Below are 27,408 nucleotides of genomic sequence, written 5' to 3' on the forward strand. Positions count from 1 at the left end.
GAAACTAAAATGTAACTTTTTGGGCATAATGACCATTGTTAAATTTGAAGGAAAAAGGGAGAAGCTTGTAAGCCTAAAAACACCATCCCAACTGTGAAACATGAGGGTGGCAGCATCATGTTGTGGGGTTATTGCTGCAGGAGGCATTGATGCACTTCACAAAATAGATGCCATCATGAGAAAAGAAGATTATGAGGCAATACTGAAGCAACATCTTCCGGAAGCATACTGCCAAGATGGTAACAAAGTGGCTTAAGAATAACAAAGTCAATGTTTTGGAGCGGCCATCACAAAGCCCCGATCTTAATCCTATTGAAAATGTATGGGCAAAGCTGAAAAGGCTGCGAGCGCCGAGCAAAGCGACCTACACACCTGGATCAGGTACTCCAGTTTTGTCGGGAGGAATCGGCCCAAATTCCACCAACTATAGTGAGAAGCTTGTGGAAGGAGATCCCAAACGTGTGACCCAAGTCATTTAGTGTAAGGGCAATGGGATCAAATACTAATGAGATGGATGGAAACTTCTGACTCTGCAGTAAGTAATAAAAATGCCTTAAAAACATTCTCTCTCTCTCATTATTCTGGCATTTGGAAAGATTTATTCTGATTTCTTGTCAGATATTGAGAAAAACCTGCAGATGTGTCTTTTTATATAGTGGATGGAAACTTCTGGTTTCAACCGTATAGCTATATATATATTTTTTGCCTGAGAGATACCGCTGACATTTTTTTTTATCCCCCCTGCTTTATTTTTCTTTTTTTCTTTTCTTTTTTTGCTTCTTCCTTTTCTAATAAAATGTAATAAATAAATAAATAAACATGATACATTTTCACCTTTTTCAAATATGAATTAATGTTTTATTTTTATGACATTCTTTATTATGATACTATTCCATGTAGAGTTGCAATATGGTGGTCTTCCCACAGCTCCTCTCACACTAGGATTCATATAGCACTCATATACCATCAGACGCTTCAGATGGATCACATCTGAATGTCGAATGCATATAAAAAGCCCCCTTTTTCATCTGAAGCCCATACCCTGACGAAGGGGGACCGAGTATTCCCCGAAACGCGTTGCTCTGCTTTTTGGCCTCTTTGATTCTCCGTACTGAGTGACGTCAACCGCCTTTCCAGCACACGCTGTCCATTTTCGGTTTGGTATCCAGGGACGCTACCAGCCGGAGCGCCCCCGACTCTGCGAGACCCGCTCATTCCATCTGCAGCCTGCTCACGAGCGTGCCTGGACTCCAGGGACACTATCTTACGTTCCCGTAACCTGTGGCCACCTGCTGCCCATCACCGCTGACAGCTCCAGATGGAGATGGCCACCTGCTGCCCATCACCGCTGACAGCTCCGGATGGAGATGGCCACCTGCTGCCCATCACCGCTGACAGCTCCGGATGGAGATGGCCACCTGCTGCCCATCACCGCTGACAGCTCCGGATGGAGATGGCCACCTGCTGCTCATCACCGCTGACAGCTCCGGATGGAGATGGCCACCTGCTGCTCATCACCGCTGACAGCTCCGGATGGAGATGGCCACATGCTGCCCATCACCGCTGACAGCTCCGAATGGAGATGGCCACCTGCTGCCCATCACCGCTGACAGCTCTGAATGGAGATGGCCACCTGCTGCCCATCACCGCTGACAGCTCTGAATGGAGATGGCCACCTGCTGCCCATCACCGCTGACAGCTCTGAATGGAGATGGCCACCTGCTGCCCATCACCGCTGACAGCTCCGGATGGAGATGGCCACCTGCTGCCCATCACCGCTGACAGCTCTGAATGGAGATGGCCACCTGCTGCCCATCACCGCTGACAGCTCCGGATGGAGATGGCCACCTGCTGCCCATCACCGCTGACAGCTCTGAATGGAGATGGCCACCTGCTGCCCATCACCGCTGACAGCTCCGGATGGAGATGGCCACCTGCTGCCCATCACCGCTGACAGCTCCGGATGGAGATGGTCACCTGCTGCCCATCACCGCTGACAGCTCCGGATGGAGATGGCCACATGCTGCCCATCACCGCTGACAGCTCCGAATGGAGATGGCCACCTGCTGCCCATCACCGCTGACAGCTCTGAATGGAGATGGCCACCTGCTGCCCATCACCGCTGACAGCTCTGAATGGAGATGGCCACCTGCTGCCCATCACCGCTGACAGCTCCGGATGGAGATGGCCACCTGCTGCCCATCACCGCTGACAGCTCTGAATGGAGATGGCCACCTGCTGCCCATCACCGCTGACAGCTCCGGATGGAGATGGCCACATGCTGCCCATCACCGCTGACAGCTCCGGATGGAGATGGCCACCTGCTGCCCATCACCGCTGACAGCTCCGGATGGAGATGGCCACCTGCTGCCCATCACCGCTGACAGCTCCGGATGGAGATGGCCACCTGCTGCCCATCACCGCTGACAGCTCCGGATGGAGATTGCAGTAAGTAATCTCACATCTGGCAGCTTGGCTGCAGGTGTAATAAAACTATAGAATACAAAGCTGTCTATGGGAAAACCTCTGAGATAATGACCATCTTGTCTTCATTTGGATATTCCTTTAACACCAATCTTTGAGAGCATCAAGGCCATTTGGACTTTTTACTGATTAATTATTATTATTATTATGGACTATTTTATCTACTTGAGGACTCTGATTAATTAACTTATGAGGAATGAATCCTATGTGTCATATGTTGGTTGTAAAGCTTATTATTAACACATTGATTATTGCTTTTTGTCTTTTCCTTATCAGTTTGTGATCTTATTGATGTTTTTCAGCTCATATGATTATATGAGTAGCGCGACAGAGCGAAACGGCGTTGGAGTGGAGTGAGGGGGTTGTGGTACGTCCTCACCATCGGATGTTGTGGTCATATAATATTCTACCATGACATATATAGCCCTAGGTAATGACCGCAGATGGTTAGTCTTGGGTTATATATCCTATAGTCGCTATTATTCAGGTCTAATTCCTAACCTGGGGCGGTGCACCATGCCATAGCTTTCACTTTACTATTAATATATACATTTCTTTATTACTTGGTACTTATTCATGGACCCTGGTTATTAGCACCTTCCCCCTCTTCAGCGCTTCTGTTTTATCAATAGTTTATACATTTCTGTGTTGTTTTTATGTTTGGATTTATTGTTGATAAAATATTGAATTATTTATTAACCCCTTAAGGACGGAGCCAATTATGTTCTTAATGACAGGGCCAATTTTTACAATTCTGACCACTGTCACTTTATGAGGTAATTACTCTGAAGCTTCAACGGATCCCCCTGATTCTGAGACTGTTTTTTCGTGACATATTGTACTTCATGATTGTGGTAAAATTTCTTCGATATCACTTGCGTTTATTTGTGAAAAAAATGGAAATTTGGCAAAAATTTTGAAAATTTTGCAATTTTCAAAATTTTAATTTTTACGCCCTTAAATCATAGAGATTTGTCACAGAAAATAGTTAATAAATAACATTTCCCACATGTCTACTTTACATCAGCACAATTTTGGAACTCACAATTATTTTTTTTGTTATGGAAGTTATAAGGGTTAAAAGTTGACCAGCGATTTCTCATTTTTACAACAAAATTTACTATTTTTTTTAGGGACCACATCACATCTGAAGTCACTTTGAGGGGTCTTTATGACAGAAAATACCCAAAAGTGACACCATTCTAAAAACTGCACCCCTCAAGGTGCTCAAAACCACATTCAAGAAGTTTATTAACCCTTCAGGTGCTTCACAGGAACTGAAGCAACGTGGATGGAAAAAATGAACATTTAAACTTTTTTTTCACAAAAATGTTACTTTAGAGCCAATTTTTATATTTTCGCAGGGGTAACAGGAAAAAATGGACCCCAAAATTTGTTGTGCAATTTCTCCTGAGCGCACAGATACCCCATATGTGTGGGAAAACCACTGTTTGGGCGCACGACAGCGTTCAGAAGGGAAGGAGCGCCATTTGACTTTTTGAATGTAAAATTTTCCTGAATAATTAGCGGACACCATGTTGCGTTCGGAGAGCCCCTGATGTGCCTAAACAGTGGAGCTCCCCCACAAGTGACTCCATTTTGGAAACTAGACCCCTCAGGGAACTTATCTAGATGTGTGGGGAGCACCCTGAACCCCCAGGTGCTTCACAGAAGTTTATAGCATAGAGCCGTGAGATTAAAAGATGTACTTTTGGCCCCATTTTTTTTATTTTCACAACGGTAAGAGGAGAAAATGGACCCCAAAATTTGTTGTGCAATTGCTTCTGAGTACGGACCTGTTGAGGCAGAGAATTCCATAGGACGGGGGGATATTCAGGAGAAGACTTGGAGGCGATTGAGTGAGGAACGAATAAGTGTGGAGGAGAGAAGGAGGTGTTGGGAGGACCGGAGGTTGCGTGAGGGAATATATCGGGGGATTAGTTCAGAGATGTATGGAGGAGAGAGGTTATGGACGGCTTTATAGATCAGTGTTAGTAGTTTGAACTGGACACGCTGGGGGAATGGGAGCCAGTGAAGTTATTTGTAAAGGGGGATAGCAGAGGAGTAGCGAGGAGAGAGATGAACCAGTCGTGCAGCAGAGTTAAGAACGAACTGGAGAGGTGCGAGAGTTTTAGCAGGGAGGCCACAGAGGAGGATGTTGCAGTAGTCCAGGCGGGAGATGATGAGGGCATGCACAAGCAGTTTAGTAGATTGAGGGTTGAGGAAAGGACGGATTCTGGAAATATTTTTGAGCTGGAGGTGACAGGAGGTGGCGAGAGCTTGGATGTGGGGTGTGAAGGGCAGAGTCAAGGATTACTCCGGGACAGTGGATTGTCGGTACAGGGGAGAAAGAGTGATGTTATTTATTGTGATAGAAAGATCAGATGGGGAAGATACGCGAGATGGGGGAAAGATGAGGAGTTCGGATTTGTCCACATTGAGTTGGAGGAAGTTATTTTTCGCGCGGTTCACCGAGCGGTAAAAGTGATCAGAAAGATTTGTTCATCAGGTCAATACAATTACAGCGATACCAGATTTATATTGTTTTTACGCTTTGCTATTTTTACAGACACAAAGCAGTATGTTACAAAAAAGAATTAGATTTTGCATCGTCACATTCTTAGAGCTGTAACTTTTTTATTTATTTTTTTTCCGAATGAGCCATGTTACGGCTTGTTTTTTGTGGGACGGTTTGTAGTTTTTATTTCTATAATTATTTTTTTACATACGACTTTTGATCGCATTTTATTCACTTTTTTGGGAGCCAGAATGATGAAAAAGCAGCATTTTTGGCATGTTTTTTTTTTTTTACGACATTTGCCAAACGGACAAAATAACGCGACAGCTTTATAGAGCGGGTCATTCCGGACGCAGCAATACCAATTTCTGAGCAGCGAAACAGATTATAGTGATTTGTGTGCACTTTTTGTGTGTTTGGTTTTACTTTTTTTACATATTTTATTACACTTTTTTTTTACTTTCACTAAGTTCCACTGTGCGACATGTACATTTGTTATTCTGATCGCTGGTCTCATACACTGCAGTACTCCTGTACTGAAGTATGAGACCTGTCAGTGAGCCACTGAACCCACTCACTCTGCCTGTGAAATCCAGCTTATTGCTGGATCTCACAGGCCACCGTACCCTGGGATCATAACATGATCTCAGGGTACCATGGTAACCATCGAAACCTGCGATTCTCATCTGCATGGGGGCTCTACAGGGCCGGCATCAGCACCCAGCGCACCCGGGCAAGTGCCGGGGCCCTGAGCAGACGGGGGGGCCCACTCGCCGTTGGGCACCCCGCCGCGCTATGGGACCCGTGAGCGGAGGAGAACGGTGTCAGCTCCCACCCCCCACTTGCTCAGGGCCCCGTCAGCCAGCACAATACTTACCTCTCCCCATGCCTCTGCAGCAGGTCCTGTCTCTTCCGCGGCTGCTGCACAGTGACGTCTCAGGTCAGAGGGCACGGTGACGTCTGTACACCGCGCTCTCTCCTGAGCCATCACAGCGCAGAGCGGGAAGACCCCGGCGACGCTGATGAGTCCGGAGCAGCGGCAGCAGGTGAGAAGTGAGGTGAGTATTTGATTATTTTTTTATTGTAGTGTGACATCCTGCATGGGGCATTAGAAGAGAGGGGGGGGGGGTGTGACATCCTGCATGGGGCATTATAAGGGAGGGGGGTGTGTAACATCCTGCATGGGGCATTATAAGGGGGGGTGACATCCTGCATGGGGCATTATAAGGGAGGGGGGGTGTGACATCCTGCATAGGGCATTATAAGGGAGGGGGGGTGACATCCTGCATGAGGCATTATAAGGGAGGGGGGATGTCACATCCTTCATGGGGCATTATAAGGGGGGGGTGACATCCTGCATGGGGCATTATAAGGGAGGGGGGTGTGTGACATCCAGCATGGGGCATTATAAGGGGGGGGTGACATCCTGCATGGGGCATTATAAGGGAGGGGGGGTGTGACATCCTGCATGGGGCATTATAAGGGGGGGGTGACATCCTGCATGGGGCATTATAAGGGGAGGGGGTGACATCCTGCATGGGGCATTATAAGGGATGGGGGGTGTGACATCCTGCATGGGGCATTATAAGGGCGGGGGGTGTGTGACATCCTGCATGGGGCATTATAAGGGAGGGGGGTGTGACATCCTGCATGGGGCATTATAAGGGAGGGGGGGTGTGACATCCTGCATGGGGCATTATAAGGGAGGGGGGGTGTGACATCCTGCATGGGGCATTATAAGGGGGGGGTGACATCCTGCATGGGGCATTATAAGGGAGGGAGTGTGTGACATCCTGCATGGGGCATTATAAGGGGGGGGTGACATCCTACATGGGGCATTATAAGGAGGGGGTGACATCCTGCATGGGGCATTATAAGGGAGGGGGTGTGTGACATCCTGCATGGGGCATTATAAGGGAGGGGGGGTGACATCCTGCATGGGGCATTATATGGTGGGAGGGTGACATCCTGCATGGGGCATTATAAGGGATGGGGGGTGTGACATCCTGCATGGGGCATTATATGGGGGGGGAGGTGACATCCTGCATGGGGCATTATAAGGGGGGGGAGGTGACATCCTGCATGGGGCATTATAAGGGAGTGACATCCTGCATGGGGCATTATAAGGGAGGGGGGGGTGACATCCGGCATGGGGCATTATAAGCGAGGAGGGGGTGTGACATCCTGCATGGGGCATTATATGGTGGGGTGGGGGATGTGTGACATCCTGCATGGGGCATTATAAGGGAGGGTGAGTGTGACATCCTGCATGCGGCATTATAAGGGAGGGTGACATCCTGCATGCGGCATTATAAGGGAGGGTGACATCCTGCATGGGGCATTATAAGGGAGGGGGGGTGACAAGCTGCATGGGGCATTATAAACGAGGGGGGGGTGTGACATCCTGCATGGGGCATTATAAGCGAGGGGGGGGTGTGACATCCTGCATGGGGCATTATATGGTGGGGTGGGGGGTGTGTGACATCCTGCATGGGGCATTATAGGGGAGGGGGTGTGTGTGACATCCTGCATGGGGCATTATAAGGGAGGGGGTGTGTGTGACATCCTGCTCGGAGCTCGCCAATGCTCGGTGCTCGCCACTGCTCGGAGCTCGCCAATGCTCGGAGCTCGCCAATGCTCGGTGCTCGCCACTGCTCGGAGCTCGCCACTGCTCGGTGCTCGACAATGCTCGGAGCTCACCACTGCTCGGTGCTCGCCACTGCTCGGTGCTCGCCACTGCTCGGAGCTCGCCACTGCTCGGTGCTCGCCACTGCTCTGTACTCACCCGAGCATTTCAGTACTCGAGATGCTCGGAGCTCGCCGAGTACTTGCGCAATGCTCGGGCGGGAGCTCGGGTCCCCGTCCTGCATGTTTGGCGCTATTTAGAGCGTCACTCAACATGCAGGTATTGCCAGCCACTCACTGTAATGTCACAGCCATGGTGGTTGTGGCATTACAGTGATTGCCCAAATCGATGGGAACAGTGCTCACAGTGAAACATGAAAAGCCGGCAATTTATCAGCGGCATACACCGGTACCCGACAATTTAGAACAGACAGAATAGAGCATCACACATAGATTAGATAGATAGAAACATGTCAGTCACATATATAAGAAGTACAGTGACAGTGTTGGTTACTGTACTTGTCATTTAGTGTTAAAATAAAACATTTATTAAAAAAAAATTGGCGTGGGGTTCCCCGTAATTTTAGTCTCTAGCGGAGGTTAAGCAGATGGCTGGGGCAGATGTTTGAAGCCTGGGAAGGGGGTAATACCCACAGAGCTTCCCAGGCTACTAATATCAGCCCCCAGCTGAATACCTAGCCTTTACTAGCTATTAAAATGGGGGACCCCAAAAAAAATGACGTGGGGTCCCCCCTATTTTAATAGCTAGCAAAGGCTAGGCAGACAGCTAGAGGCTGATATTAATAGCCCAGAAAGGGTGCCATGAATACTGGCCCCCTCCCAGGCTAGAAACACCAGCCGTCAGCCACCCCAGAAATGGCGCATCCATAGGATGCGCCAATTCTGGCACTTAGCCTCGCTCTTCCCACTGCCCTGTAGCGGTGGCAGTGAGGTAATAGGGTTGGGGTTGATGTCCGCTTATAATGCCAGCTGACATCAAGCCCAGGTTAGTAATGGAGAGGTGTCTATAAGACACCCCCATTACTAACCCCATAGTCAAAGTGAAATGTGAAATAAAAACGCCCAGAATAAAATCTTTTAACTGAAATAAACACACAATACTTTAATATTCTAAATTAAACCATGCTTACCGTATCGCCCAATCCAGCTGAATCCCATGTCTCCTGCAATAAAAGTAAAATAATTAACCAACCTCATCCTTACCTTTCCATGGTTCCCAGGACGGCGCCAGCTCTGCTACATTGAGATGGCAGGCTGGATCGCAGCAGAACGCTGCCATCCAGCTTGCCATGCCGCAGAGACACTGAGAAGCGCAAGCGTGCTTGCGCTCCTCAGTGTCTCGCTGCAACGGCATCCAGATGAGCAGAGTTCATGTCAAATGAACTTGATTCACCTCATGCACGTTACTGACAGCGTGGGAGAATTCTGCCAATGCGGTGCGGGCAAATGATGTTACCGCGTGAGCAAGAGAATTCTCCCACGCTGTCAGTAACGTGCATGAGGTGAGCCGAGTTCATTTGACACAACCTGGGCTGGAGCCGTCGTGGGAACCATGGAAAGGTAAGGATGAGGTTGGTTAATTATTTTACTTTTATTGCAGGAGACATGGGATTCAGCTGGATTGGGCGATATGGTAAGTAGAGTTTAATTTAGAATATTAAAGTATTGTGTGTTTATTTCAGTTAAAAGATTTTATTCTGGGTGTTGGTGTTTTCATTTTACATTTCACCTTCACTCTGGGGTTAGTAATGGGGGCGTCTTATAGACCCCTCCCCATTAGTAACCTGGGCTTGATGTCAGCTGGCATTATAAGCTGACATCAACTCCAACCCTATTACCCCACTGCCACTGCTACAGGGCAGTGGGAAGAGCGAGGCTAAGTGCCAGAATTGGCGCACCCTATGGATGCGCCACTTCTGAGGCGGCTGAGGGCTGGTGTTTCTAGCCTGGGAGGGGGCCAATATTCCTAATATCAGCCCCCAGCTGTCTGCCTAGCCTTAGCTAGCTATTAAAATAGAAGGAACCCACGTCATTTTTTTTGGGGGGGGTCTCCCATTTTAATATCCAATAAAGGCTAGGTATTCAGTTGGGGGCTGATATTATTAGCCTGGGAAGCTCCGTGGGTATTACCCCCTTCCCAGGCTTCAAACATCTGCCCCAGCCATCAGATTAACCTCCGCTAGAGACTAGAATTACGGGGAACCCCACGCCAGTTTTTTTTTTTATAAATCCTTTATTTTAAAACTAAATGACAAGTACAGTAACCAACACTGTCACTGTACTTATTATATATGTGACTGACATGTTTCTATCTATCTATCTAATCTATGTGTGATGCTCTATTCTTTCTGTTCTAAATTGTCAGGTACGGATGTTATAACTGTATGTGGCAGCTGAATTGCCGGCTTTTTTAAAGAGACGGGTGCGTGAAAATCGGAGGGCACTAGTGTGTTCCGAGTGCCCTGCTATGTTTTTCATGCACCCTCCTATATACCCTGCTGCCTGTCTGCCTATATATTCTGCCTGCCTGACATGTTTCATTTGAGCACTGTTCCCATCGATTTGGGCAATTTTTGACCTTCTGCAGACCGCTGGGGGGGGGGGGGGGGGGGGGACCGGCAGAAAAATGATCGAGTTTCCCATAGACTTACACTGGTCTCGTTGCTCGGGTCGAGCTCCTGAGTATCACGGCGAGCTCGGCCTGAGCTTCGAGCACCCGAGCATTTTAGTGCTTGCTCATCACTAGTTATAACATTTCCTGACAGCAGTTTTGTAGTATTTGAGGGGTGCGGTTTGGGAAGTTTCCAATTTAAAGACCCCTAAAATTCCATTTAAATCTGAATAGGTCCCTAAACAGGTTTTGTACATTTCTAGAAAAAATGAGAAATTTCTACTAAACTTTGAACCCCTCTAACATCCTAACAATATGAAATGGCGTTTGAAAAATGATGTCGATGTAAAGTAAAGTAGACACACGGTAAATGGTATTCATTAATTATTTTGTACAGCATGACTAACTGGTTTAAGGATATAAAGATTGAAAGTTTGAAACTTGAGAATTTTTCAAAATTTTCACCAAAACTCCAATACTTTTACAAATAAATGCAAAAAATATTGACCTAAATGTACCACTAACATAAAGTACAAGATGTCTTGAAAAGACAATACCAGACTCACTGGGATATGTTGCGTTACAGAATTATTACTATATGAAGTGACACTGGTCAGATTTAAAAAATTTGGCCTGGCCAAGAAGGTGAAAATTGGTTTGGTCACTAAAGAGTTAAAACTCTCTCAGTAACCTACAGGCCAACCACCACGGTGACATATCTGCCATCCAGACCTCAGATACATGGAGGAGGCTCCATCTATGTGTCATTATACCTCAGATACATGGAGGAGGCTCCATCTCTGTGTCATTATACCTCAGATACACGGAGGAGGCTCCATCTATGTGTCATTATACCTCAGATACATGGAGGAGGCTCCATCTCTGTGTCATTATACCTCAGATACATGGAGGAGGCTCCATCTCTCTGTCATTATACCTCAGATACATGGAGGAGACTCCATCTCTGTGTCATTATACCTCAGATACATGGAGGAGGCTCCATCTCTGTTTCATTATACCTCAGATACATGGAGGAGGCTCCATCCATGTGTCATTATACCTCAGATACATGGAGGAGGCTCCATCCATGTGTCATTATACCTCAGATACATGGAGGAGGCTCCAACTATGTGTCAGTACCTCAGATACATGGAGGAGGCTCCATCTCTGTATCATTATACCTCAGATACACGGAGGAGGCTCCATCTAAGTGTCATTATACCTCAGATACACGGAGGAGGCTCCATCTCTGTGTCATTATACCCCAGATACATGGAGGAGGCTCCATCTCTGTCAGTAACTCAGATAAATGGAGGAGGCTCCATCTCTGTGTCATTATACTTCAGATACATGGAGGAGGCTCCATCTATGTGTCAGTACCTGAGATACACGGAAGAGGCTCCATCTATGTGTCATTATACCTCAGATACATGGAGGAGGTGCTATCTCTGTCAGTATCTCAGATACATGGAGGAGGCTCTATCTGTGTCAGTACCTCAGATACATGGAGGAGGCTCCATCTATGTGTCAGTACCTCAGATACACGGAGGAGGCTACATCTATGTGTCAGTACCTCAGATAAACATAGGTGGCTCTATATAATAATAATCTAATAATAATCTTTTTATTTATATAGCGCCAGGGCATATTCCGCAGGGCTTTACAATTCAGAAAATTTACAGACATTATGGGTACTGTCCCCATTGGGGCTCACAATCTACATTCCCTATCAGTCTTTGGAGTGTGGGAGGAAACCCACGCAAACACGAGGAGAACATACAAACTCCTTGCAGATGATGTCCTTGGTGGGATTTGAACCCAGGACCCCAGCGCTGCAAGGCTGCAGTGCTAACCACTGAGCCACCGTATCTAGTGCTAACCATTGAGCCACCGTGCTGCCCAGCTGCCTATCTGTGTCATTATACCTCAGATACACGAAGGAGGCTCCATCTCTGTGTCATTATACCTCAGACACATGGAGGAGGCTCCATCTCTGTGTCATTATACCTCAAATACACGGAGGAGGCTCCATCTCTGTGTCATTATACCTCAGATACATGGAGGAGGCTCCATCTCTGTGTCATTATACCTCAGATACACGGAGGAGGCTCCATCTCTGTGTCATTATACCTCAGATACACGGAGGAGGCTCCATCTCTGTGTCATTATACCTCAGATACATGGAGGAGGCTCCATCTATGCGTCAGTACCTCAGATACATGGAGGAGGCTCCATCTCTGTGTCATTATACCTCAGATACACGGAGGAGGCTCCATCTCGGTCATTATACCTCAGATACATGGAGGAGGCTCCATCTCTGTGTCATTATACCTCAGATACAAGGAGGAGGCTCCATCTATGTGTCATTATACCTCAGATACACGGAGGAGGCTCCATCTCTGTGTCATTATACCCCAGATACATGGAGGAGGCTCCATCTCTGTCAGTACCATTGAGCCACCGTGCTGCCCAGCTGCCTATCTGTGTCATTATACCTCAGATACACGAAGGAGGCTCCATCTCTGTGTCATTATACCTCAGACACATGGAGGAGGCTCCATCTCTGTGTCATTATACCTCAAATACACGGAGGAGGCTCCATCTCTGTGTCATTATACCTCAGATACATGGAGGAGGCTCTATCTCTGTGTCATTATACCTCAGATACACGGAGGAGGCTCCATCTCTGTGTCATTATAACTCAGATACACGGAGGAGGCTCCATCTCTGTGTCATTATACCTCAGATACATGGAGGAGGCTCCATCTATGCGTCAGTACCTCAGATACATGGAGGAGGCTCCATCTCTGTGTCATTATACCTCAGATACACGGAGGAGGCTCCATCTCTGTCATTATACCTCAGATACATGGAGGAGGCTCCATCTCTGTGTCATTATACCTCAGATACAAGGAGGAGGCTCCATCTATGTGTCATTATACCTCAGATACACGGAGGAGGCTCCATCTCTGTGTCATTATACCTCAGATACACGGAGGAGGCTCCATCTATGTGTCATTATACCGCAGATACATGGAGGAGGCTCCATCTCTGTGTCATTATACCTCAGATACATAGAGGAGGCTCCATCTCTGTGTCATTATACCTCAGATACATGGAGGAGGCTCCATCTATGTGTCAGTATACCTCAGATACACGGAGGAGGCTCCATCTCTGTGTCATTATTCCTAAGATACACGGAGGAGACTCGGTCAGCCCACTCTAGTGGATCCAGTCATGTTCCCCATCATCCTCCTGACATTCATTCTGCTTCCCCTTTCTCTAGCTCCTCCCACTTCCTGTCTGACTCTAGGGGTTGCTGGTAGATGTAGTTCTGTCCGCTGCTGCTGGTATGAAGCTTTGCACTTTTAGTTTTGTGCACAGGTCATATTCACGACGACTGTGACATCGCACCAGTACTTGTGCTGCCCCTCTGAAAATGGTCCTACACCCAATATCAGGAGATTGTAGAGATGGGCGAGAGGTAAGAATGATACTCACAGTTGTGTGGGATCAGCGCTGTACAACCCACAGCGCGGCATCACTATCTACTCACCACACCACACTCCTGCCGTACACCGCACTCCACACTACCGCTGTACGCCACTGTGAAGTCTGTAGTAGTACTGTACACCACCTCGCAGTGTATAGTACCACCCTATACCACATGGCAGTTTACAGTACCTTAGTAAACCATAGACATTAAATTGACATCTCTTCATCAAGCAAATATTGTGGCTCTAAATATGAAAGAGTTTACATGACACGTGATTGTATCAGAGTGCGAAAACCCTGAACAGTGACAGGAGCTCAACACGGGCGAGACGTGAGCGAGAAAGCGGGTGACAAGACCCAGAATATAACAGAAGAGCGGTCACCTCTTACCTTGTGATATCGGAGGCTGGAGATTCTCCACCGCTTCATCCTCATACAGATCCCGATGTCCTTCTACATAATCCCACTCCTCCATGGAGAAAAAGACAGCAACGTCCTGACACCGGAGAGGAACCTGACAACCAACGAGAGCGACATCACCCAGAATCCTCCAGTGTATACTGTATAATCTCCCAGCAGTCTCCTCTCATCACCCAGAATCCTCCAGTGTATACTGTATAATCTCCCAGCAGTCTCCTCTCATCACCCAGAATCCTCCAGTGTATACTGTATAATCTCCCAGCAGTCTCCCCTCATCACCCAGAATCCTCCAGTGTATACTGTATAACCTCCCAGCAGTCTCCTCTCCGCTCATCACCCAGAATCCTCCAGTGTATACTGTATAATCTCCCAGCAGTCTCCCCTCATCACCCAGAATCCTCCAGTGTATACTGCATAATCTCCCAGCAGTCTCCGCTCATCACCCAGAATCCTCCAGTGTATACTGTATAATCTCCCAGCAGTCTCCTCTCCTCTCATCACCCAGAATCCTCCAGTGTATACTGTATAATCTCCCAGCAGTCTCCTCTCATCACCCAGAATCCTCCAGTGTATACTGTATAATCTCCCAGAAGTCTCCTCTCCGCTCATCACCCAGAATCCTCCAGTGTATACTATATAATCTCCCAGCAGTCTCCTCTCATCACCCAGAATCCTCCAGTGTATACTGTATAATCTCCCAGCAATCTCCGCTCATCACCCAGAATCCTCCAGTGTATACTGTATAATCTCCCAGCAGTCTCCTCTCATCACCCAGAATCCTCCAGTTTATACTGTATAATCTCCCAGCAGTCTCCTCTCATCACCCAGAATCCTCCAGTGTACACTGTATAATCTCCCAGCAGTCTCCTCTCATCACCCAGAATCCTCCAGTGTATACTGTATAATCTACCAGCAATCTCCGCTCATCACCCAGAATCCTCCAGTGTATACTATATAATCTCCCAGCAGTCTCCTCTTATCACCAAGAATCCTCCAGTGTATACTGTATAATCTCCCAGCAGTCTCCGCTCATCACCCAGAATCCTCCTGGGTATACTGTATAATCTCCCAGCAGTCTCCGCTCATCACCCAGAATCCTCCAGTGTATACTGTATAATCTCCCAGCAGTCTCCTCTCATCACCCAGAATCCTCCAGTGTACACTGTATAATCTCCCAGCAGTCTCCGCTCATCACCCAGAATCCTCCAGTGTACACTGTATAATCTCCCAGCAGTCTCCTTTCCTCTCATCACCCAGAATCCTCCACTCTATACTGTATAATCTCCCAGCAGTCTCCTCTCATCACCCAGAATCCTCCAGTGTATACTGTATAATCTCCCAGCAATCTCCTCTCATCACCCAGAATCCTCCAGTGTATACTGTATAATCTCCCAGAAGTCTCCTCTCCGCTCATCACCCAGAATCCTCCAGTGTATACTATATAATCTCCCAGCAGTCTCCTCTCATCACCCAGAATCCTCCAGTGTATACTGTATAATCTCCCAGCAATCTCCGCTCATCACGCAGAATCCTCCAGTGTATACTGTATAATCTCCCAGCAGTCTCCTCTTATCACCAAGAATCCTCCAGTGTATACTGTATAATCTCCCAGCAGTCTCCTCTCATCACCCAGAATCCTCCAGTGTATACTGTATAATCTCCCAGCAGTCTCCGCTCATCACCCAGAATCCTCCAGTGTATACTGTATAATCTCCCAGCAGTCTCCTCTCATCACCCAGAATCCTCCAGTGTACACTGTATAATCTCCCAGCAGTCTCCGCTCATCACCCAGAATCCTCCAGTGTATACTGTATAATCTCCCAGCAGTCTCCTCTCCGCTCATCACCCAGAATCCTCCACTCTATACTGTATAATCTCCCAGCAGTCTCCTCTCATCACCCAGAATCCTCCAGTGTATACTGTATAATCTCCCAGCAGTCTCCTCTCATCACCCAGAATCCTCCAGTGTATACTGTATAATCTCCCAGAAGTCTCCTCTCCGCTCATCACCCAGAATCCTCCAGTGTATACTATATAATCTCCCAGCAGTCTCCTCTCATCACCCAGAATCCTCCAGTGTATACTGTATAATCTCCCAGCAATCTCCGCTCATCACCCAGAATCCTCCAGTGTATACTATATAATCTCCCAGCAGTCTCCTCTTATCACCAAGAATCCTCCAGTGTATACTGTATAATCTCCCAGCAGTCTCCTCTCATCACCCAGAATCCTCCAGTGTATACTGTATAATCTCCCAGCAGTCTCCGCTCATCACCCAGAATCCTCCAGTGTATACTGTATAATCTCCCAGCAGTCTCCTCTCATCACCCAGAATCCTCCAGTGTACACTGTATAATCTCCCAGCAGTCTCCGCTCATCACCCAGAATCCTCCAGTGTATACTGTATAATCTACCAGCAGTCTCCTCTCCTCTCATCACCCAGAATCCTCCAGTGTATACTGTATAATCTCCCAGCAGTCTCCTCTCCGCTCATCACCCAGAATCCTCCAGTGTATACTGTATAATCTCCCAGCAGTCTCCTCTCATCACCCAGAATCCTCCAGTGTATACTGTATAATCTCCCAGCAGTCTCCTCTCATCACCCAGAATCCTCCAGTGTACACTGTATAATCTCCCAGCAGTCTCCTCTCATCACCCAGAATCCTCCAGTGTATACTGTATAATCTCCCAGCAGTCTCCTTTCCTCTCATCACCCAGAATCCTCCACTCTATACTGTATAATCTCCCAGCAGTCTCCTCTCATCACCCAGAATCCTCCAGTGTATACTGTATAATCTCCCAGCAGTCTCCTCTCATCACCCAGTATCCTCCAGTGTATACTGTATAATCTCCCAGAAGTCTCCTCTCCGCTCATCACCCAGAATCCTCCAGTGTATACTGTATAATCTCCCAGCAGTCTCCTCTCTGCTCATCACCCAGAATCCTCCTGGGTATACTGTATAATCTCCCAGCAATCTCCGCTCATCACGCAGAATCCTCCAGTGTATACTGTATAATCTCCCAGCAGTCTCCTCTCATCACCCAGAATCCTCCAGTGTATACTGTATAATCTCCCAGCAATCTCCGCTCATCACCCAGAATCCTCCAGTGTATACTATATAATCTCCCAGCAGTCTCCTCTCATCACCCAGAATCCTCCAGTGTATACTGTATAATCTCCCAGCAGTCTCCTCTCATCACCCAGAATCCTCCAGTGTATACTGTATAATCTCCCAGCAGTCTCCTCTCATCACCCAGAATCCTCCAGTGTATACTGTATAATCTCCCAGCAGTCTCCTCTCATCACCCAGAATCCTCCAGTGTATACTGTATAATCTCCCAGCAGTCTCCGCTCATCACCCAGAATCCTCCAGTGTAAACTGTATAATCTCCCAGCAGTCTCCTCTTATCACCCAGAATCCTCCAGTGTATACTGTATAATCTCCCAGCAGTCTCCTCTCATCACCCAGAATCCTCCAGTGTATACTGTATAATCTCCCAGCAGTCTCCTCTCCTCTCATCACCCAGAATCCTCCAGTGTATACTGTATAATCTCCCAGCAGTCTGCTCTCCTCTCATCACCCAGAATCCTCCAGTGTATACTGTATAATCTCCCAGCAGTCTCCTCTCATCTCCCAGAATCCTCCAGTGTATACTGTATAATCTCCCAGCAGTCTCCTCTCATCACCCAGAATCCTCCAGTGTATACTGTATACTCTCCCAGCAGTCTCCTCTCATCACCCAGAATCCTCCAGTGTATATTGTATAATCTCCCAGCAGTCTCCTCTCATCACCCAGAATCCTCCAGTGTATGCTGTATAATCTCCCAGCAGTCTCCTGTCATCACCCAGAATCCTCCAGTGTATACTGTATAATCTCCCAGCAGTCTCCTCTCATCACCCAGAATCCTCCAGTGTATACTGTATAATCTCCCAGCAGTCTCCTCTCATCACCCAGAATCCTCCAGTGTATACTGTATAATCTCCCAGTCTCCTCTCATCACCCAGAATCCTCCAGTGTATACTGTATAATCTCCCAGCAGTCTCTTCTCATCACCCAGAATCCTCCAGTGTATACTGTATAATCTCCCAGCAGTCTCCTCTCATCACCCAGAATCCTCCAGTGTGTATTGTATAATCTCCCAGCAGTCTCCTCTTATCACCCAGAATCCTCCAGTGTATACTGTATAATCTCCCAGCAGTCTCCTCTCATCACCCAGAATCCTCCAGTGTATACTATATAATCTCCCAGCAGTCTCCTTTCCTCTTATCACCAAGAATCCTCCAGTGTATACTGTATAATCTCCCAGCAGTCTCCTTTCATCACCCAGAATCCTCCAGTGTATACTGTATAATCTCCCAGCAGTCTCCTCTCTGCTCATCACCCAGAATCCTCCAGTGTATACTGTATAATCTCCCAGCAGTCTCCTCTCATCACCCAGAATCCTCCAGTGTATACTGTATAATCTCCCAGCAGTATCCTCTCATCACCCAGAATCCTCCAGTGTATACTGTATAATCTCCCAGCAGTCTCCTCTCATCACCCAGAATCCTCCAGTGTATACTGTATAATCTCCCAGCAGTCTCCTCTCATCACCCAGAATCCTGCAGTGTATACTGTATAATCTCCCAGCAGTCTCCTGTCATCACCCAGAATCCTCCAGTGTATACTGTATAATCTCCCAGCAGTATCCTCTCATCACCCAGAATCCTCCAGTGTATAATCTCCCAGCAGTCTCCGCTCATCACCCAGAATCCTCCAGTGTATACTGTATAATCTCCCAGCAGTCTCCTCATCACCCAGAATCCTCCAGTGTATACTGTATAATCTCCCAGCAGTCTCCTTTCATCACCCAGAATCCTCCAGTGTATACTGTATAATCTCCCAGCAGTCACCTCTCATCACCCAGAATCCTCCAGTGTATACTGTATAATCTCCCAGCAGTCTCCTGTCATCACCCAGAATCCTCCAGTGTATACTGTATAATCTCCCAGCAGTCTCCTCATCACCCAGAATCCTCCAGTGTATACTGTATAATCTCCCAGCAGTCTACTTTCATCACCCAGAATCCTCCAGTGTATACTGTATAATCTCCCAGCAGTCTCCTCACATCACCCAGAATCCTCCAGTGTATACTGTATAATCTCCCAGCAGTCTCCTCTCTGCTCATCACCCAGAATCCTCCAGTGTATACTGTATAATCTCCCAGCAGTCTCCTCTCATCACCCAGAATCCTCCAGTGTATACTGTATAATCTCCCAGCAGTCTCCTCTCATCACCCAGAATCCTCCAGTGTATACTGTATAATCTCCCAGCAGTATCCTCTCATCACCCAGAATCCTCCAGTGTATACTGTATAATCTCCCAGCAGTCTCCTGTCATCACCCAGAATCCTCCAGTGTATACTGTAAAATCTCCCAGCAGTCTCCTCTCATCACCCAGAATCCTCCAGTGTATACTGTATAATCTCCCAGCAGTCTCCTCACATCACCCAGAATCCTCCAGTGTATACTGTATAATCTCCCAGCAGTCTCCTCTCTGCTCATCACCCAGAATCCTCCAGTGTATACTGTATAATCTCCCTGCAGTCTCCTCTCATCACCCAGAATCCTCCAGTGTATACTGTATAATCTCCCAGCAGTCTCCTCTCATCACCCAGAATCCTCCAGTGTATACTGTATAATCTCCCAGCAGTCTCCTGTCATCACCCAGAATCCTCCAGTGTATACTGTATAATCTCCCAGCAGTCTCCTGTCATCATCCAGAATCCTCCAGTGTATACTGTATAATCTCCCAGCAGTCTCCTTTCATCACCCAGAATCCTCCAGTGTATACTGTATAATCTCCCAGCAGTCTCCTCACATCACCCAGAATCCTCCAGTGTATACTGTATAATCTCCCAGCAGTCTCCTCTCTGCTCATCACCCAGAATCCTCCAGTGTATACTGTATAATCTCCCAGCAGTATCCTCTCATCACCCAGAATCCTCCAGTGTATACTGTATAATCTCCCAGCAGTCTCCTGTCATCACCCAGAATCCTCCAGTGTATACTGTATAATCTCCCAGCAGTATCCTCTCATCACCCAGAATCCTCCAGTGTATAATCTCCCAGCAGTCTCCGCTCATCACCCAGAATCCTCCAGTGTATACTGTATAATCTCCCAGCAGTCTCCTCTCATCACCCAGAATCCTCCAGTGTATACTGTATAATCTCCCAGCAGTATTCTCTCATCACCCAGAATCCTCCAGTGTATAATCTCCCAGCAGTCTCCGCTCATCACCCAGAATCCTCCAGTGTATACGGTATAATCTCCCAGCAGTCTCCGCTCATCACCCAGAATCCTCCAGTGTATACTGTATAATCTCCCAGCAGTCTCCTCTCATCACCCAGAATCCTCCAGTGTATAATCACCAGTCTCCTCACATCACCCAGAATCCTCCAGTGTATACTGTATAATCTCCCAGCAGTCTCCTCTCTGCTCATCACCCAGAATCCTCCAGTGTATACTGTATAATCTCCCAGCAGTATCCTCTCATCACCCAGAATCCTCCAGTGTATAATCTCCCAGCAGTCTCCGCTCATCACCCAGAATCCTCCAGTGTAAACTGTATAATCTCCCAGCAGTATCCTCTCATCACCCAGAATCCTACAGTGTATAATCTCCCAGCAGTCTCCGCTCATCACCCAGAATCCTCCAGTGTATACTGTATAATCTCCCAGCAGTCTCCTCTCCTCTCATCACCCAGAATCCTCCAGTGTATACTGTATAATCTCCCAGCAGTCTCCGCTCATCACCCAGAATCCTCCAGTGTATACTGTATAATCTCCCAGCAGTCTCCTCTCATCACCCAGAATCCTCCAGTGTATACTGTATAATCTCCAAGCAGTCTCCTCTCATCACCCAGAATCCTCCAGTGTATACTGTATAATCTCCCGGCAGTCTCCTCTCATCACCCAGAATCCTCCAGTGTATACTGTATAATCTCCCAGCAGTCTCCTCTCATCACCCAGAATCCTCCAGTGTATACTGTATAATCTCCCAGCAGTCTCCTCTCATCACCCAGAATCCTCCAGTGTATACTGTACAATCCCCCAGCAGTCTCCTCTCATCTCCCAGAATCCTCCAGTGTATACTGTATAATCTCCCAGCAGTCTCATCACCCAGAATCCTCCAGTGTATACTGTATAATCTCCCAGCAGTCTCCTCTCATCACCCAGGATCCTCCAGTGTATACTGTATAATCTCCCAGCAGTCTCCCCTCATCACCCAAAATCCTCCAGTGTATACTGTGTAATCTCCCAGCAGTTTCCTCTCCTCTCATCACCCAGGATCCTCCAGTGTATACTGTATAATCTCCCAGCAGTCTCCTCTCCACTCATCACCCAGAATCCTCCAGTGTATACTGTATAATCTCCCAGCAGTCACCTCTCATCACCCAGAATCCTCCAGTTTATACTGTATAATCTCCCAGCAGTCTCCGCTCATCACCCAGAATCCTCCAGTGTATACTGTATAATCTCCCAGCAGTCTCCGCTCATCACCCAGAATCCTCCAGTGTATACTGTATAATCTCCCAGCAGTCTCCTTTCCTCTCATCACCCAGAATCCTCCAGTGTATACTGTATAATCTCCCAGCAGTCTCCTCTCCTCATATCACCCAGAATCCTCCAGTGTATACTGTATAATCTCCCAGCAGTCTCCTCTCATCACCCAGAATCCTCCAGTGTATACTGTATAATCTCCCAGCAGTCTCCTCTCATCACCCAGAATCCTCCAGTGTATACTGTATAATCTCCCAGCAGTCTCCACTCATCACCCAGAATCCTCCAGTGTATACTGTATAATCTCCCAGCAGTCTCCTCTCATCACCCAGAATCCTCCAGTGTATACTGTATAATCTCCCAGCAGTCTCCTGTCATCACCCAGAATCCTCCAGTGTATACTGTATAATCTCCCAGCAGTCTCCTCTCCTCTCCTCTCATCACCCAGAATCCTCCAGTGTATACTGTATAATCTCCCAGCAGTCTCCTATCCTCTCATCACCCAGAATCCTCCAGTGTATACTGTATAATCTCCCAGCAGTCACCTCTCATTACCCAGAATCCTCCAGTGTATACTGCATAATCTCCAAGCAGTCTCCTCTCATCACCCAGAATCCTCCAGTGTATACTGTATAATCTCCCAGCAGTCTCCTATCCTCTCATCACCCAGAATCCTCCAGTGTATACTGTATAATCTCCCAGTCACCTCTCATTACCCAGAATCCTCCAGTGTATACTGCATAATCTCCAAGCAGTCTCCTCTCATCACACAGAATCCTCCAGTGTATACTGTATAATCTCCCAGCAGTCTCCTCTCATCACTCAGAATCCTCCAGTGTATAATCTCCCAGCAGTCTCCTCTCCTCTCATCACTCAGAATCCTCCAGTGTATACTGTATAATCTCCCAGCAGTCTCCTGTCATCACCCAGAATCCTCCAGTGTATACTGTATAATCTCCCAGCAGTCTCCTCTCCTCTCATCACCCAGAATCCTCCAGAGTATAATGTATAATCTCCCAGCAGTCTCCTGTCATCACCCAGAATCCTCCAGTGTATACTGTATAATCTCCCAGCAGTCACCTCTCATTACCCAGAATCCTCCAGTGTATACTGTATAATCTCCCAGCAGTCTCCTCTCATCACTCAGAATCCTGCAGTGTAAACTGTATAATCTCCCAGCAGTCTCTGCTCATCACCCAGAATCCTCCAGTGTATACTGTATAATCTCCCAGCAGTCTCCTCTCCTCTCATCACCCAGAATCCTCCAGTGTATACTGTATGATCTCCCAGCAGTCACCTCTCATTACCCAAAATCCTCCAGTGTATACTGTATAATCTCCCAGCAGTCTCCTCTCATCACCCAGAATCCTCCAGTGTATACTGTATAATCTCCCAGCAGTCTCCTCTCATCACCCAGAATCCTCCAGTGTATACTGTATAATCTCCCAGCAGTCTCCTCTCCTCTCATCACCCAGAATCCTCCAGTGTACACTGTATAATCTCCAAGCAGTCTCCTCTCATCACCCAGAATCCTCCAGTGTATAATCTCCCAGCAGTCTCCCCTCATCACCCAGTATCCTCCAGTGTATAATCTCCCAGCAGTCTCCTCTCCTCACATCACCCAGAATCCTTCAGTGTATACTGTATAATCTCCCAGCAGTCTCCTCTCCTCTCATCACCCAGAATCCTCCAGTGTATACTGTATATTCTCCCAGCAGTCTCCTCTCATCACCCAGGATCCTCCAGTGTATACTGTATAATCTCCCAGCAGTCTCATCTCATCACCTAGAATACTCCAGTGTATACTGTATAATCTCCCAGCAGTCTCCTCTCATCACCCAGAATCCTCCAGTGTATACTGTATAATCTCCCAGCAGTCTCGGCTCATCACCCAGAATCCTCCAGTGTATACTGTATAATCTCCCAGCAGTCTCCTCTCATCACCCAGAATCCTCCAGTGTATACTGTATAATCTCCCAGCAGTCTCCTCTCATTACCAGAATCCTCCAGTGTATACTGTATAATCTCCCAGCAGTCTGCTCTCCTCATCACCCAGAATCCTCCAGTGTATACTGTATAATCTCCCAGCAGTCTCCTCTCATCACCCAGAATCCTCCAGTGTATACTGTATAATCTCCCAGCAGTCTCCTCTCATCACCCAGAATCCTCCAGTGTATACTGTATAATCTCCCAGCAGTCTCCTCTCATCACCCAGAATCCTCCAGTGTATACTGTATAATCTCCCAGCAGTCTCCTCTCATCACCCAGAATCCTCCAGTGTATACTGTATAATCTCCCAGCAGTCTCCTCTCCTCTCATCACCCAGAATCCTCCAGTGTATACTGTATAATCTCCCAGCAGTCTCCTCTCATCACCCAGGATCCTCCAGTGTATACTGTATAATCTCCCAGCAGTCTCATCTCATCACCTAGAATACTCCAGTGTATACTGTATAATCTCCCAGCAGTCTCCTCTCATCACCCAGAATCCTCCAGTGTATACTGTGTAATCTCCCAGCAGTCTCGGCTCATCACCCAGAATCCTCCAGTGTATACTGTATAATCTCCCAGCAGTCTCCTCTCATCACCCAGAATCCTCCAGTGTATACTGTATAATCTCCCAGCAGTCTCCTCTCATTACCCAGAATCCTCCAGTGTATACTGTATAATCTCCCAGCAGTCTGCTCTCCTCATCACCCAGAATCCTCCAGTGTATACTGTATAATCTCCCAGCAGTCTCCTCTCATCACCCAGAATCCTCCAGTGTATACTGTATAATCTCCCAGCAGTCTCCTCTCATCACCCAGAATCCTCCAGTGTATACTGTATAATCTCCCAGCAGTCTCCTCTCATCACCCAGAATCCTCCAGTGTATACTGTATAATATCCCAGCAGTCTCCTCTCATCACCCAGAATCCTCCAGTGTATACTGTATAATCTCCCAGCAGTCTCCTCTCATCACCCAGAATCCTCCAGTGTATACTGTATAATCTCCCAGAAGTCTCCTCTCCGCTCATCACCCAGAATCCTCCAGTGTATACTATATAATCTCCCAGCAGTCTCCTTTCATCACCCAGAATCCTCCAGTGTATACTGTATAATCTCCCAGCAATCTCCTCTCATCACCCAGCATCCTCCAGTGTACACTGTATAATCTCCCAGCAGTCTCCGCTCATCACCCAGAATCCTCCAGTGTATACTGTATAATCTACCAGCAATCTCCGCTCATCACCCAGAATCCTCCAGTGTATACTATATAATCTCCCAGCAGTCTCCTCTTATCACCAAGAATCCTCCAGTGTATACTGTATAATCTCCCAGCAGTCTCCTCTCATCACCCAGAATCCTCCAGTGTATACTGTATAATCTCCCAGCAGTCTCCGCTCATCACCCAGAATCCTCCAGTGTATACTGTATAATCTCCCAGCAGTCTCCTCTCATCACCCAGAATCCTCCAGTGTACACTGTATAATCTCCCAGCAGTCTCCGCTCATCACCCAGAATCCTCCAGTGTACACTGTATAATCTCCCAGCAGTCTCCTCTCATCACCCAGAATCCTCCAGTGTATACTGTATAATCTCCCAGCAGTCTCCTTTCCTCTCATCACCCAGAATCCTCCACTCTATACTGTATAATCTCCCAGCAGTCTCCTCTCATCACCCAGAATCCTCCAGTGTATACTGTATAATCTCCCAGCAGTCTCCTCTCATCACCCAGAATCCTCCAGTGTATACTGTATAATCTCCCAGAAGTCTCCTCTCCGCTCATCACCCAGAATCCTCTAGTGTATACTATATAATCTCCTAGCAGTCTCCTTTCATCACCCAGAATCCTCCAGTGTATACTGTATAATCTCCCAGCAGTCTCCTCTCATCACCCAGAATCCTCCAGTGTATACTGTATAATATCCCAGCAGTCTCCTCTCATCACCCAGAATCCTCCAGTGTATACTGTATAATCTCCCAGCAGTCTCCTCTCATCACCCAGAATCCTCCAGTGTATACTGTATAATCTACCAGCAGTCTCCTCTCCTCTCATCACCCAGAATCCTCCAGTGTATACTGTATAATCTCCCAGCAGTCTCCTCTCATCACCCAGAATCCTCCAGTGTATACTGTGTAATCTCCCAGCAGTCTCGGCTCATCACCCAGAATCCTCCAGTGTATACTGTATAATCTCCCAGCAGTCTCCTCTCATCACCCAGAATCCTCCAGTGTATACTGTATAATCTCCCAGCAGTCTCCTCTCATTACCCAGAATCCTCCAGTGTATACTGTATAATCTCCCAGCAGTCTGCTCTCCTCATCACCCAGAATCCTCCAGTGTATACTGTATAATCTCCCAGCAGTCTCCTCTCATCACCCAGAATCCTCCAGTGTATACTGTATAATCTCCCAGCAGTCTCCTCTCATCACCCAGAATCCTCCAGTGTATACTGTATAATCTCCCAGCAGTCTCCTCTCATCACCCAGAATCCTCCAGTGTATACTGTATAATATCCCAGCAGTCTCCTCTCATCACCCAGAATCCTCCAGTGTATACTGTATAATCTCCCAGCAGTCTCCTCTCATCACCCAGAATCCTCCAGTGTATACTGTATAATCTCCCAGAAGTCTCCTCTCCGCTCATCACCCAGAATCCTCCAGTGTATACTATATAATCTCCCAGCAGTCTCCTCTCATCAACCAGAATCCTCCAGTGTATACTGTATAATCTCCCAGCAATCTCCGCTCATCACCCAGAATCCTCCAGTGTATACTGTATAATCTCCCAGCAGTCTCCGCTCATCACCCAGAATCCTCCAGTGTATACTGTATAATCTCCCAGCAGTCTCCTCTCATCACCCAGAATCCTCCAGTGTACACTGTATAATCTCCCAGCAGTCTCCGCTCATCACCCAGAATCCTCCAGTGTATACTGTATAATCTACCAGCAGTCTCCTCTCCTCTCATCACCCAGAATCCTCCAGTGTATACTGTATAATCTCCCAGCAGTCTCCTCTCCGCTCATCACCCAGAATCCTCCAGTGTATACTGTATAATCTCCCAGCAGTCTCCTCTCATCACCCAGAATCCTCCAGTGTATACTGTATAATCTCCCAGCAGTCTCCTCTCATCACCCAGAATCCTCCAGTGTACACTGTATAATCTCCCAGCAGTCTCCTCTCATCACCCAGAATCCTCCAGTGTATACTGTATAATCTCCCAGCAGTCTCCTTTCCTCTCATCACCCAGAATCCTCCACTCTATACTGTATAATCTCCCAGCAGTCTCCTCTCATCACCCAGAATCCTCCAGTGTATACTGTATAATCTCCCAGCAGTCTCCTCTCATCACCCAGAATCCTCCAGTGTATACTGTATAATCTCCCAGAAGTCTCCTCTCCGCTCATCACCCAGAATCCTCCAGTGTATACTGTATAATCTCCCAGCAGTCTCCTCTCTGCTCATCACCCAGAATCCTCCTGGGTATACTGTATAATCTCCCAGCAATCTCCGCTCATCACGCAGAATCCTCCAGTGTATACTGTATAATCTCCCAGCAGTCTCCTCTCATCACCCAGAATCCTCCAGTGTATACTGTATAATCTCCCAGCAATCTCCGCTCATCACCCAGAATCCTCCAGTGTATACTATATAATCTCCCAGCAGTCTCCTCTCATCACCCAGAATCCTCCAGTGTATACTGTAT

At 47.4% G+C, this 27,408-nt stretch overlaps 1 protein-coding gene across 2 annotated transcripts in view; it reads right to left on the minus strand.

Moving 5' to 3' along the window:
- The window catches only part of LOC141258724 (oocyte zinc finger protein XlCOF7.1-like), a 170,953-nt gene that overhangs the window by 28,421 nt on the left and 115,124 nt on the right, over positions 1 to 27,408 (minus strand). For both annotated transcript variants that reach the window (XM_073673771.1, XM_073673772.1), the window contains exon 4: positions 14,145 to 14,268. In XM_073673771.1, coding sequence (XP_073529872.1) covers positions 14,145 to 14,268 — 124 coding nt within the window. The remainder of the gene's footprint in view (positions 1 to 14,144; positions 14,269 to 27,408) is intronic.

The sequence above is a fragment of the Phyllobates terribilis genome, unplaced genomic scaffold, assembly GCF_046119375.1.
Source record: "Phyllobates terribilis strain yellow unplaced genomic scaffold, ASM4611937v1 Scaffold_3__8_contigs__length_932513732, whole genome shotgun sequence".
In the NCBI taxonomy this organism is placed as follows: Eukaryota; Metazoa; Chordata; class Amphibia; order Anura; family Dendrobatidae; genus Phyllobates; species Phyllobates terribilis.